The sequence below is a fragment of the Sarcophilus harrisii genome, chromosome 6 (genome assembly GCF_902635505.1).
Source record: "Sarcophilus harrisii chromosome 6, mSarHar1.11, whole genome shotgun sequence".
In the NCBI taxonomy this organism is placed as follows: domain Eukaryota; kingdom Metazoa; phylum Chordata; class Mammalia; order Dasyuromorphia; family Dasyuridae; genus Sarcophilus; species Sarcophilus harrisii.
This window is the reverse complement of record NC_045431.1, coordinates 84,748,609-84,763,556: the sequence shown is the minus strand read 5'-3', so window position 1 is coordinate 84,763,556 and position 14,948 is coordinate 84,748,609. Positions and strand designations below refer to the sequence as shown.

General features: G+C 36.4%; 1 protein-coding gene across 4 annotated transcripts in view; it reads left to right on the top strand.

The window, feature by feature from the left end:
- Positions 1 to 4,732: 4,732 nt before the first annotated feature.
- The window catches only part of GASK1B (golgi associated kinase 1B), a 47,049-nt gene continuing 36,833 nt past the window's right edge, over positions 4,733 to 14,948 (top strand). Inside the window, exons 1-3 of one of the 4 annotated variants that reach the window (XM_031943438.1) lie at positions 4,733 to 5,122; positions 5,524 to 5,693; positions 6,428 to 7,556. In XM_031943438.1, coding sequence (XP_031799298.1) covers positions 6,668 to 7,556 — 889 coding nt within the window. In that variant the 5' untranslated portion in view covers positions 4,733 to 5,122; positions 5,524 to 5,693; positions 6,428 to 6,667. Of the gene's footprint in view, positions 5,123 to 5,523; positions 5,694 to 6,312; positions 7,557 to 14,948 lie in introns of all 4 variants that reach the window. The other 3 variants (XM_031943437.1, XM_003773104.3, XM_023505903.2) reach the window with 3 other exon arrangements.

Sequence of the window (14,948 nt, the reverse complement as noted above, 5' to 3'; positions counted from 1 at the left end):
ACCTGGATCTTTTGGCTCCTAAACCAAATATTTGTCAACTTAGTACTACCTTTTCCTTTCAAGAAACTATAAATAATTTTGACATAAATATGGGAAAACGTTTAAGGAGGCATTTTATACTACTGAGATGTTTCCTTTTTGTGGTCAACATAATAAGCAATGGGTTCTTGCCACATATTTAAATCAGTCAAATAATGGAAAAGATTTTGATTAATATAGAATATCACTTGCAAAAGCCTATCCATTCCCTTCTAATAATTCATTTATGTGTGTATATACTCATAGATGTGTTAAAATTATTCTCATAATTTTTTCAATTAAAAAACATTTATTTTTCTCTCTCCACCACTTTAGAAAAAAGAAAAACTGAAACTTTTGTAAAATATGTGTAATTAAGCATAGCAAACTCCCACAATAGCCATGTCAAAAAAAATGTATGTATATCTTGAGATCTTTTTGTTAAGAAGTGAAAAGTATACTTCATCGCTGGTTCTCTGGAACTGTGATTATTCATTGCATTAGTTGGAGTTTTTAAGTCTTTCAAAGTTGCTTGTCCTTACAATGTTATTATCATATAAACTGTTCTCTTGTGAAATTGGTAATTATTAATGTTTTCAGTCATTTTCCCCAATAAGTTTGCTATTTTTTCCTATTCCTGGGGTACCTTTCTCTCCTTCATATATCTTGAGAACTTATTTTCTCAATATTTTTGAAATTTTGTATTCTCTGGCATGGATCTCCTGTTTGGAGATTTGGTTTAGTTCAACTGCATTTTCCTTTTTTTTTTTCCTTTAGTGATATTTCCATTAGCACTATAAACACATCTGGGACTTTAATATTAAAATTCAAGTGCATTGATATAACTTTCTGTTGAAAAATCATTTAAGTTAACTGATCTCTTGAGTATTTAAGGATGAGATTGGAAGCAAGACATAAAATGGTTGAAAAATAGAAAAGATATGCCAAGGTATTTATAATATGCTTTCATCATTAAGCACAGGGAACTCCCCTAATTATAATTTATTGATGTTAAAATAAACATATTATGCTAGTTTAAGACCTTCTTATCTGGCTTCCTTTTGCCCTGATCCAGGACATGACACACTTATGTTGACCCAGAAGCTTATCAGCTCTGCCAAGGCTGCATGACAGTCCTGATCTTCAGTGCTTACATTGTTTTATATTCAGGAGTAAAATAAATGACACAGATAAAAAACTCCAACAAACTCAAATTCAAGGGGTTAACTCTAAGTATATTTGAATTAACCAATGATGAATAAGTTAAATAAAGATGTGCATAGCAGTTGGTAAAAATTCCTTTGGTGCTCATTATTATACCCTTGGATTTATCAGTCATTTTACCTATTTATGTCTTAATGTCTCCCTCTAGAAGATGGGGCCTTTAATATGACAAAAAAAGAAAAATGTTGGATGTTGGAAGGGATGTGAGAAAACTGGGACACTAATGCACTATTGCTGTGAACTGATCCAACTATATTGGAAAGCAATTTGAAACTGTGCCCAAAGGACTATAAAACTGTGCATATCCTTTAATCCAGTATTATCACTCTCTAGTTGTACAAAATTGTTTATAGTAGCTCTTTTTGTGGTGGCTAAGAATTTCAAATTGAAGTCATGCCCATCAATTGGGGAACGGCTGAACAAGTTGTGGTATAAGATTGTGATGGAATATTATTGTGCTATAAGAAATGACAAACAAGATGACTTCAGAAAAACCTGGAAAGAATTACAAGAACTGATGCACAGTGAAGTGAATAGAACCAGGAGAACATTTTACACAGTATCAGCAATATTGTACAATGAAGGATTGTAAATGACTTAACTATTCTCCTCAATTCAATGATCCTTAGATCCTTAGAAACTCATATTGTTTGAATATAGATTATTTTCTACTTTCTTTTTCTTTTATTTGAGTCTTTTTGTACAAAATGATTGATATGGAAATGTTTTACATGATTTCATATATATACATATATCTGTTTAATTTCTTGGGGAAGAAGATAGGGAGGATTGAATCTGGAATTCAAAACTTTTTAAAAGCATTAAAAATTGTTTTAACATGTAGTTGAGGAAAAATAAAATGTATTAAATTTGGGGAAAAAAGAAAGGTCCTTGTTTGACTAGACAGGTTTGTAATTCCAAAATTGTTTACGGTGAATCTGTCTTCTGTCTTCCCCATCTTTGGATGATGTGCCTCCCACTTATGTTAGAACCTCCTATTGTTCATTGGTATTTAATGAGATACCTCCTCTCTCTTCACCCTTGTCTTTATGTTTTATATCCTTCTAATATGCAGCACGGCTGCCTTATTCTAATTACTCTGGGACTATTTTGAAAGCGCAGCTTCATAATGGAAAGAAGAAAGATGAGGGAAATAATAATTAGCTGCTCCAGGACCAGGTGTCAGTTTCCCCCCTCCCAACAAAATAGGATTTGTGATTCTCATTCCATAAAGAAGACTCACTAGCACCAAAGCCTTTTTATACTAAGCAATCTATGCAATATTAGAACTGGTTTCAGAATTTTGATTAGTCTGAGATTACAAGTTCACTTAAAAAGAACACTTAACCCTTTGGTGCAATGGAGCTGGAGGCAGGAGGCTATAGGCTCAAATCTTGCCTCTGATATTAACTGTATTATCCTGAGAAAGTCACTTCATGTCAGTTTACTTCAATTTTCTTGTCTGCAAATTGGGGATTCCTAATATTACCTACCTTAGGGCCCTTGAGAAGATTAAATGAGGCATTGTAAATAGTGAACTCTGAAAATTTTAGTAATAATAAACTCCACACTATCTTTTATAGAGATTTTTAAGATTTGCAAAGCAGTTTATAAATATTATATCCCTTTTTCCCTCCCAACAACACTGGGAAGTGCTATTATTAGTTCCATTTTATAGATGAAGAAATTGAGTGAACAGAGTTTTTTTCAGGGTAACAGGGATAGGAAATATGTGAACATGAAAGTTAATCCTGACCTTGGTTCAGAACTCTCTCCTTTGTGACACTTAGCTGCCTCTTCAAAGTCGCAAATACATGATATATTTTTGCCTAACACATATTAAGTGCTTAATAAGTGCTTGTTGAATGAATAAGGTAGACAAACTAGGAAAGTGAGAGGGCAGGTGAAGGGTTAGTCTGTCTGTCTTTCACGATCTGTGGGTCTGTCTTTTTCTGTCTCTGTCCCTATCTCTGTCTTTGTCTCTGTCTCTGTCTCTCTCAAACACACACACACACACACACACACACACACACACACCAGAAAATGTTTCTCTGACATTATAATTTTATCTAACTCTGATATTCTCACAGCTTTCACCCATCCTGAATCTTTTCTTAGGGTCAGAGACATCCTGACGTTTCTGCTTAACTCTGTCTTCAGTAGCCCTTCCTAGGAACCTCATTTCAGCCTTTAAATACTTATTTACTACATATGGGAATGGTGTTTATTTATCTTGTGAGAATTTACCACTTGGATTTTGAAAACCCTTTTCTCATTCTGTCTTTTATGAATGTTTATTTATTTACTTTTGGTTTATTTGCTTATCTCCCCTCCACCCTACATATAGAGAAGATTCATCTAGTTCCTGCTATTTCTTTGTTCAAGATAATTCTCAAAGTGGTGCAACATAACCAGAAAAAAAGACCTTGACTATGAAGTCAGAGACTTGAATTCCAATCTGACATATTTACTGACTTAAATTGAAGGTCCCCTCAGCCTTAATTTCCCTCTCTGCAAAATGAAGGACTTCTATTTAAAAATCCTCTGAGGGCTCTTTCTGTTTTAAATCATGAACAATTATGCCTGGAAGAAGAAACATGGAAATGTCAGAGCTGCATCTGCAAAGCCATATCTACCCTTTTGATGGTATTTTTTCAGTCAGGATAACATTTTGTCTGACAAGCAAACTTACTCAAATCTCTCCCCTACTTCTACCGAATGGTTTCTGTTTATTTGCTTTTGCTTTGTTCCCTTCCCTTCCCTTTCTATCAGCTAGTACAGTTTATTGAACTTTCTGGCCTAGCCTCTGACAGGCTTACTTTTAATTCTTAAAAGGGTCATGTACTTTTTAATTTTCAAAAAATTTTTAATTTCAAATTTAATTAACACAAAAATGTGTTAAAAACACATTTGAAAATCATTGTCTATTTTTTCCAATGGTTTAAACTGAGTGAGTTCTTCAGTCCAGAATGTAATGCAGAACTTTTGTGAGTGCACTTTAAAAGATTCAGAAGAAAAGAAAAGGGGAGGAGGAGGAGGATACTAAAATAAAGAGATGTAAAAAAATCAGTTACTAACAATGTGTGATTATTTAATCTCACTGCCAAAACCTACAGGAACATGTTACTCTGCTGTAAAAATTGGAGTCCATCCTCTTCCTCCTTCTATTTGGCAAACAGGCTAGAGAGAGTTTATATAGGCTAAAGAAATACTTTGTGCCAAATTTGTTGGAATTTACCATTTACAAGCAGATTATTTCACTTTCCCATGTAATATTCAATTCTTTTCAATTGTACAATTGTACTTTTGTACTAAATTGTACTTTTACAATTGTACTAAAAAGCAGGAATTGTCAGAAATATGTTCTCTATGTTAATCTTCAGGATTTTTATTTACTTTTCCATCTCCAAGTTACCAGGAACTATTTAAAAAAAAAAATCTAAAATCCTTCCGGATCTAGTTCCTATTTGCCACCGAATTTCAAGAAATGAGACTGGAAGAAACTCCAGGTTAACAAGCTGTTGCCTCTGTGCTGAGACCTGCAAACTCTCCAAACCAATCACTGACCTACTCTTGGAAGCCTCCAATCAGAAACATCCCACAACTTCTCCATGAGAACTCTCCCAGTGCATAAGTGCCCACTCTCAATGCTTTTTCCCTGATCATATACAGCTCTGCAGCTCACAGTTCCATGCTTTTCTTATTTCCTTTGCTCTCTTCAAGCCTGGTGTCTCCACTTAGAGTTGGACCTTTCCCCCCCTCTCTTCCCCAGGACTAACGTGTGGGAAGAAGAGTAACTCTTGAAGGAGGCAGGATGGTGAGGGGAGCACAGCGCTCCTGGCAATCTTGGCGCTTCGTCATCCCGGGACTTCATCACCAGGTGGGTATGGCTGAGGGAAATGGGTGACATTGGTTACCTAACAATTCACTTATCCCCCTACAAATACTTCAGTAAAGCTTAGAAAACGATTTTGATCCTTTTTAATTTTGCCGGCTGATTTCTCCGGCTATTTGTTAGCAGATCACTAGAGGGAGCCCAGGAGTTAGAAATGGAAAAATGTGATTTCAAGTGAAATCTAAATCCATCCCGTGAGATTTTTTGTTTCACAATTCTAAAAAAAAAGACGTTTTGTCTTTTAAAATATATGCATTAAGTGGGAAAAAGATAAATGAGATTGATAAGAGTGTACTGAAATCTAATTTCTCTCTCTTTCTCTCTCTCTCTTTCTCTCTCTCTCTCTCTCTCTCTCTCTCTCTCTCTCTCTCTTTACAATAAGCAAGTTTTCCAAGGAATATTTGTGTTATATTAAAATCTTTCAAATGTAGAATACTCTTCATGAAATATGCTCTTCTTACATACTTCAGCCTTTAGAAAGTTCTTTGCTTTACTGTCAGTCTAGTGTCTAGAAAAGTTTCACTTCCTGGAGCAAAGCATGGGACCAGATGCATAGGTGAGCTACTTATCTCCCCTCTCCCTCCCCCCCCTTTTTTTTCTAATAATGGAAAGAGAATTAGACCCTTGTTCCTTTGTATTTTCCCCATTACTTTTGGGGGATAGGAAAGGAATAATAGTTGCAGTAGTGATCATAATATATTTTTTAAAAAACCAGCTGAGTTTTTGTGTGACTGAATAGGAGAAAAATGTAACTGATTATGGAAGGCATCATTATGTGACTACAGACTGTACTAAGCTCTTTTAGTATAAGGTAATGAAGAAAATGTCAAAAAAAAAACTTCTTTCCCAAAAAGATGAAGACTGCATGTTTCTGAAAATTAAAATGTTTATATTTGAGGCTGCTTCAGATATAATTAATGCAAAGATCTGTCACAGCAAAATATTAAAGAAACTATCTACTACTTGTGTCATATACTTTCTAGAACTAAAAAGAAAAATGCTTGACAGTCACATTCAGGACAAAAATAAATGATTCTGGTTTGGCAATAGCAATCTGTTCTTTGATGTGGGTATTCTATTTTAACTTGCATTTGGGAACTGCTTTATGTCATATCTGCATTTGAATTTTTTTTTTTAATTTGCTTTCTTCCCTTTTTTGTTTTTTCAACAATTAGTGGGTCTGTTTATGAAAGGAAAAGAGTGTCATTTTCATCTCCTTCATCTGATAGGGGAAGAACTGGATTGGTTTGAGCTGGTGACTCAGTTAATTCTGTTTCCATTCATTCTCAGCAACAAATCACTTTTCCCTTGGGGAGGCTGATAAGAATCCAGAAGCTTGGTGTGGCCAAGTGTGGTAGTCTTTAAAACATTCCCAGTCCTTTCACCAACCCTTTCCTTCCGCCACTATTCATTGGAGACTGCTTTGGAATCCAAGAAGGGGGTCTGCTGAATGTTTGAAAGCATGTATCATCCCAGCTGGAGCAGTCTGCAGGCTTTAAAGTCTCTTCACCATGTGGATGCACCGGAGAAATGACCTGCCCGGACAAGCCAGGCCAACTCATAAACTGGTTTGTCTGCTCCTTGTGCATCCCACGGGTGCTGAGGCTTTGGAGTAGCAGACGCCCGAGGACCAGGAGGAATCTGTTGCTAGGGACCGCCTGTGCTCTCTACCTGGGCTTCCTGGTGAGCCAGGTTGGGCATGTGTCACCCCAGCATCGAAGGGCTCCAGAAAAGGGGCCTTACCCGAACGTGGATGCTGCTGGGACCCCCTTTCTGGAGCTGCCCTTGGATGGAACACTGGCACCCCCTGCAAACCAAGGAAATGGGACCACCCTGCAACCCAATGTGGTATATATCACCTTACGCTCCAAGAGGAGCAAACCAGCGAACATTCGAGGAACAGTGAAGCCCAAGCGCAGGAAAAAATATGTCCTGGCCTCCTTAAGTCAGAGACAGGAGATGTGGACTAAGCCATCCATCCAGCCCCATGGGCCGCTAGTGGCAGCCGAGGCTGATATCCCTGGGAATCCCCACAAGGAGGAAGTGGACAGGGGCTGGGGCCGCCCTTGGAGACTGGCCCAGGGACCAGACCTCCAATTGCCCAGGACCGTGGAGAGCAACATTAGGATATACAGTGAGAGCGCTCCCTCGTGGCTGAGCAAAGAAGACATCCGGGGGATGCGTTTGCTGGCTGACAGTGCTATTGGAGACATCCAAGAATTGCCGTCCCAGAGTGGGGCCCGCTTGCTGGTGCTGGAGGGGAGCTCGAAGAACAAATGGCCTTCTTGCGACTCCAATCCCTGTGGCTTGCTCAAGAGACCCTTGGACATGAGTGAAGTGTTTGCTTTCCACCTGGATCGGATCCTGGGACTCAACAGAACCCTGCCATCTGTGAGCAGGAAGTCTGAGTTCATTCAAGGTAACTTTCTTCATATTCTAATCCCTTTGCAGCTTCTGAAGGCTCTTGGATAGACTGTTCTCTACCTTTCTCTTTATTTTTCTAAATGATCCTCCTCACTCACATTTGTCTGTTGGTCAGAAGCAACAGTAGCCAAATTTCTTTCCATAGAGTTAACCTTCATTAATATCTTAGTAGACTATGGAAATTTTATAGAAAGAAAAAAATGAACTCATTGGTTAATTGGGTACCCCTAGAGATCTCAGTGTACTTTCCAGTGGCTTATGGATGCTTATTATATCCGATGGTTATTTGGGAGGGAGCAGGGAAGCTGGAAGGGAAGAGTCGGTGTTAGTCCTCGTCAACAATGTAGGGGCAGAGTTTATTGTTTTTAAGTATTTTAAGGATAATTGAATAGCTTTATTAAAGATAGAATGGAAGAGAATTAAATTCAACCTACAATGCCCTGGATTTGACCAAAATATAAAAACAAATTTGTTGACAAGCATAGTGATTAAGTAACTAAAATAAAAGAACATGAGAAAATCTTACTTTTAGTCTTTCAAAGATGTAATTTTTCTGGTGTGTCAGTACCTTCACAGGTGCCCCAAAAATCCATCTACAGTTTAGTAGTCTATATTGGAGAGTTGCTGTGGCTGAGAAATTCATCTCCTTGAAGACTACCTAGTCATGAATTTCTTCAGACTTATGGGGAATGGGTTTGTACATGAGACCCTTCCGAATAACTGTTTCTGCCAGAGTCTTTTAATAGGATCTCAACTTTGAAGTTGGAAGGAACCTTAGAGGCATATAGTCTCATTTGACAGTTGAAGAAGTGGAGGCCTGAGAATATAAAATGATTTGCCCAAGTCACCCAAGTAGTGTTAGAAGTGGAATTCCAAAATCAAAGCTCTTTCCACTAAGTTACAATGGAAGCAGATCTTGTAAAGTGTTATATTATCTCCATAACACAATGAAGCATTTATTTAATCAAGACTGGGCCACTGATCTTTTCCAAGTCTTAATATCCACCTTATTTCACTTGATCTTCATTGCCCTGTAAAGTAGAAGCCTTTAAAAACAGGGTAGCTTTCCTTTTTGGAATCCTTAAGTGTAATTAAAAACAAGAGAATGGATGAGTTTTCCTTATTTTTGAATTGTAACTTTTTTTGGAGGTAAGGTAGATTTTTTTGGCTGGGTTGTATACCCTCTAGTACAATCCAGGAAGAGCCCAATCACTGCATATGGAGAAAGCTGTAAGTAACAGGGCTGTGTCACTGGTATATCAGGCCATGGAATATTATCAGACTACAAATTTGACCTGTGACATGGTTCCAAAATGCTGATTCAAATTAGAATGTTTCTGGTAAACTTTTTTTGATTTTATTTTTGGACAATAAGAATATGCCAGAGAGTGTTCAGTGAGCATGGACTGTTAGAATATTCAAAGGTCCCTAGACCAAGTAGGAATAAGTCAGATACCTCCCTTCCTTCCTGTAACCATCTCCCTTTCTCTTGAGGTTCTTATATATTTGGGATAGATTCCTACAGGATTAGGAATGAAATCGATTTTTAAATTTATGAGGATGGATTCTAGAATTTAGCTGCTAATGTGGAAGGCCTTTTTACTAGGGAGCTTAGGTTCAAAATAGATACTCTCTGAGGGGACTGTGGGTTACTCAGAAAAGTTCAGATTTTTTTGACCATCTTGATTCAGGTCAGAGTACTTTAGAATTATGGTACCATATCCTGGTCTCCTGACAAATGGGTTTAGTTCAGCAAACAAAGCAATAAAAAGCATTAGGATATATGGGTTCACTCATCTTGGAACCCAACATCACTTTCTTCTATTAAAGCTGAATGAGGATGCTCTTACAGTTCTCAATGCCATTCATTATGTAAAGGAGGAAAATTATAATATTAAGTAAGGACAAGGGCAAGTTCTTTGAAATAGATTGATCAGTGGGAAGGACTTAATCATTATATGTTGAAAAAGACCATCTATTAACTGAAGGAGTTTTGGCAGTTGCTCCTGTAGTCAAAAATTCAAGAGTTCAATCAATCAATGAATCAATAATCATTTATTGGGGAAGCTAGGCAGTATAGTTGATAAGAATATTGGCCCTGGAATCAGGAAGACCGGAGTTCAAATCTGAATTCAAAAACTTATTAGCTGTGTGACTCTGGACCCTTAATTCAGATAGCCTTTAATTCTCCCCTTGTCCAAAATAATGACAACCATCATCCCAACAAAACCAAACCAAAGAATTTTAAAATTAAACAATCCCTGGTCTCAAGGAGTTTTTATTCTAATGGGGAAATGACATATACTTACATTGGTACATACACGATAAATCCCAAGAAGCTTTACAGTAGCTTTTGAGGTGAAGATTTGAGCAGCTGAGTGGACTGGGAAAGAACTTCGGGTGATGGTAGAATTAAGTTATCTTACAGGAAGTCATTCTGAGTTTGAGGTGAGAAGGCAGAGCATTCGAGATATGAAGGGATAGCTGGTCTAAAGTCCTGGAAGTGGGAAATACAGCATGTGTGTGAGAAACAGCAATTTGACAAATATTGCTAGAATAGAAGGGAGTAATATATTCAAATTAGAAAGAGACCATTTTTAAAAGAGCTTTAAATAGCAAATAGAGAAGTTTAGCTTCGGGCCTATAGGTAATTAGGAAGCACTGGAGGTTTTTGAGTTGCAAGGGAGTTTTGAGAGGCAAGATGAGTTGCTTTTCAGATATATCGCTTGAGGTGCCTTTGAGGCATCCCATTTGGAATATCTTACTAATAATTTGTTATAGGCAACTAGGACTCAAGAGGCTGAAGCTGGAAATATAATTCTTGGAGTCCTTGGCATAGAGATGAAAATCAGATCCTATATGAATTGATGACTTCAACAAGAATATGTTCAGAGAGAAGAAAAGCAGTCTCAGAGCAGACCTTTGGGAAATACAGAGGATTCCTTATGGATGAGAGTCTAAGGGAAACTAGGAAGGAATGATCAGCCAGGTTAAGGAGAATCATGGGGGAATGCTGTCATGAAAATCCAGAGGAGAGATTGTCCAGGAGGAAAGATGTTCAACAATGTCGAAAGTTGAAGAGAAAGGCAAGATGGATAAATTAAAAGGATATTTGATTTGATAATGGTAAGATCAATTTTAACTTTAAAGAAAGCTCTTTCGGTGAGCAATGATGTCAGAAGTCAGACTGCAAAAGAGTAAAAAGAGATGAGAAGTGAGAGAATAAAGGCAAGTTTTTTTTTTTTTTTGGTTGAAATTTGGAAGAATAAGAGATGGTAGGATTTTGAGAATTTTTTAAGGATATGGAAATTTGAGCATATCTGTAGGCATCAGGGAAAGAACAAGTAAATAGGAAGGGAAAAATGAAGAGAAAGAGAAAGGGAGATGATTATGGGAGAAGTTTTTGAGAGGGAATATGAACAGAAGTGCTTGTTGGGAAGAATTGGGATCAGATAACAGAAAACTAGAGAATGGAGGCAAGAACAGGAAATGATGACAAGGACTTGTGCAACATAGAAATGGAAAGGAGAAAAGCCCTAGTCCCAGGGAGATTTCATGACTTGCCTATGGTTACACAGTGATAGACTTTAGAGATAAAATTCCAACCCGTGCCTTATGATTCCAGAACCATTGCTTTCCCCATCACACCTTGCTGCTTTTCTAATAATGAAGAAAACATTTTGTAAACTTTAGAGTATTGTATGTATAAACTCTTCTTCTTATTATTTTATTTTTATCTTTTGGATGATTCTTTTTCTTTAATTACCTCCACAAAAGACCTCACATGCCTTATATTTATGTGCTATAATTTGGGATTCTCAAAGACCATGCCAGCAGAGCATAAGTTTTGGTCAGCCCTATAAGCCTGGCAAGGCTTTATATACATGCAGGAAAAGAGGCAAGTGGTCTTTCCTTAAAGGGAAAATGTAGCTAATTGTGGAGAAGTGCACCACCAGGAGAGACACTTTTGGGGCTACCGTTATGAAATAGAATGTGGAAGAACTCTTATTTGGTTTAATGGAGGAAACAAGCCATCGAGACTGCAGATTTGCTAAGCATTTAAATGACAAAGATGACAGGAGCTTCCTAAGTCAACTGTAGCCTAGACATTTGGTAGATGGGTGCTATTGGACAAAAATCGCTTTTCCAATCTGTCAGTTTCCCAAGTTCTGAAATAGGGAAAATAATAGTATCAGGACTGTTGGGAAGATCAAATGAGATAATAGTTATAAATAGCATCCCACACAGTGCCTGGCATGTAGTATGTGCTTAATGAATGTTTTTATAATAATATGACAGCCCAAAGCATAGCATACAAATATATAGATGTACATACAATGAGGATATGTTGACCATCAGTATGCTTGAAGTTATAAGCTAGATATGGACATGCAGACCAAGCACATAGGAATTATGTCGTCTAGACTGGGCCATGCCAATGTGTAATTGAAGCCTGTGAGAAGTCTGGGTTATATCACTGTAGTATGTCCATGCATCTATATGTATATGCACACACATATAATAATATCTAAATTTTGTAGCCAAGTTTTGCAGAGTTCTTTTCACATTTAATGATACCTAGTTTGGATATGGTTCTTTAGGGTTTGCAAAACATTTTAGAATATAATAATAATAACTAACATTTACATATACTTAAAGATTTGCAAAGGACTTTATAATATATATATGTGAAAATATAATATACCTAGATACATATGTATCTATGATGCTTTATGGTTTGCTAAGCATTTTATACATATGATAATAACTGTAGCTAACATTAATGTAGTTCTTAAAAGCTTACAAAGCCCCTGACAATACAATAATAATAGCTATTATTCACACAGTACTTAAAAATTAACAAACCACTTTACATATATAATAATAAATATAGCTTTTTTACAATATAATAATATGTAATATGTATAAAATATTTACACATATAATAATAATTTTAATTAATATTCATGTATTTGTAGCTATGATATTTTATGGTTTACAAAATAATTTACATTTATATTAATAATAGCGAAAATTCATATAACACTTAGAAAATAGTTTGGAAGGGAACTGTGGTTACTATAAAACTCACCAGCCACTATTAGGCTGATCTCTATCTCTGTCTTTCTGTCTCTCTCTCGCTTGTTCCCTCTCTAGCTCTCTTGTTCTTTCTCTCTCCTCTTTCTTTCTCTGTCTCTCTGTCTCTGTCTCTCTATCTCTCTCTCCTCGTCTCTCTCTCCTCTCTCCTTTCTTTCTTTCTTTCTTTCTTTCTTTCTTTCTTTCTTTCTTTCTTTCTTTCTTTCTTTCTTTCTTTCTCTTTCTCTTTCTCCTCTTCTCTTTTCTTTTCTCTTCTCTCTCTTGTCTCTTCTGTCTTTGTCTCTCTTTCTCTCTCTGTCTCTCTGTCTGTTTCTCTCTGTGTCTCTGTCTGTTTGTTTCTCTTTCCCTCTCCCTCCTTTCCTCCTTCTTGTTCACCCTTTTCCCCTTCCTCTCCTTCTTCTTCCCCCTCTTCACTCTGCCTCTCTCAGTCCTTGTCTTTCTCTATGTATATAAGTGTGTATTGAAGTGATAAACCTGTGATGTCAGGTGAAAAAGCCACTATAAAGATGCAATTTATAATCCCAAAGAATTTCTTGGAACAAGAGAGAACAAGTTCTTTGCCCAGTCACCCTGCCAGACCTTCTTGATTCCATGACTTGCTTTCTATCCACTACATCATATCTCCTCTCATCCTTCAGAACTCCTCCTCCAACATTTGTTTATTCACTAGTTCACAAAAGGAACTGAAATTCACCCTTAATTAAGGAGACTTTTTAAATTTGATGTTTGTATTGATGAATCTACTTCTTCAACTATAAAACTATGGCAAGATAGTTACAGATGGAAACCAGCATTAGAAATTTCAACCCAAGTCACAGAACTGTAACTTGTAGTTCTTGAGCCTATGATAAGCAATTTGAAACACATTCTGTGTGCCTGTGTGCTGATGTGTGTGCTTGCGTATGTGTTGGAAAGCATTCTAAAATCAGATACCGAAGGTTCAAATGCCACCTTTGATGTTTACTACTTATGTGTCCTTGTACCTTGGATGAGCTAATTAACCTTTCTGGGCCTTAGTAAAATGAGATGTTGGACTAGATGACTTTAAAGGTCTCTTCCAGCTTTTGATCTTTGATAATATTATCCTTGGGATACTAGTAAGCCTGTGTATGGGTGGGTAGGGCTAAGCTAGAAAGGAATTAATTTGAGATATAAACACCAGGGGAAGAAAGCTCTTGAAACTCCTCATTTTAACCAATTTTTATTGATTAGATGCCAAATCCAGCTGTTTCAGACTGCAAATACTTTTAGTATCCTTTAAATTTCTATGCCCTGAGGCAAAGCCCTATTGGCATCACCATAATCTAGATTCAGACATCTCTAAGTAATGATTTTTATTTTTAGGATCAAATAATAGACCCCCTAATAGGGATCTCTACCAAAATCTGATTTGACCTTCCCATTTCATAGATAAGACAACTGAGGACTAGAAAAGTTACATGCCTTGTCCAAGATTACACAGATAGGAAGCAGCAAAACTGGAATTTGAACTATGGGGACACCAAGTTTAGCCTTCTCTCTACTTACCTTACCTTTCTTTTTCTATTTTGATACTCAATGTTCATGCTAGGAAGAAAGGCAAACAAATATATAACTGTGAACACTAGAAATGTGTATTTTTATTATATTTATTATAATGCTTCTATTTTCTATTTTGATACTCAGTGTTCATGCTAGGAAGAAAGGCTAGGAAGAAAGTACTTTTGTGAGCATTAGAAATGTGTATTTTTATTAAAATAATAATGCCATATTAGAAAATCTATGAATAAAATGAAATAGAACATATTTTATTAAAGTTTTGAGTTCTAAATTCTATCCTTTCTTTCCTTTTCTTCCCCTTCCCTAAGTCAATAACAATCAGATATAGGTTATATATATGCAGTTATGTAAAACAGTTCCATATTAGCCATTTTAATAAGGAGACTTAAATAAAAGAAGAAAAAATATATAAACATTAAAAATATTATGCTTCAGTCTGTATTCAAACAATATCAGTTTTTCTCTGGAGGTGGATAATATGCTTTATCATTATGGCTTTGGGATTGTCTTGGATCATTGAATTGCTGAGGATAGCTAAGTCATTCACAATTCTTCATTGAACAATTTGGCTATTATTGTGTGTAATGTTCTAGTTCTATTCACTTCATTATACATCCATTCATATTTGTCTTTCCAGGTTTTTCTGAAATCATCTTGCTTGTCATTTCTCATATCACAATAATATTCCACAATAATCATAAACTACAACTTGTTTAACCATTTTCCATTTGATGGATATCCCTTTGATTTC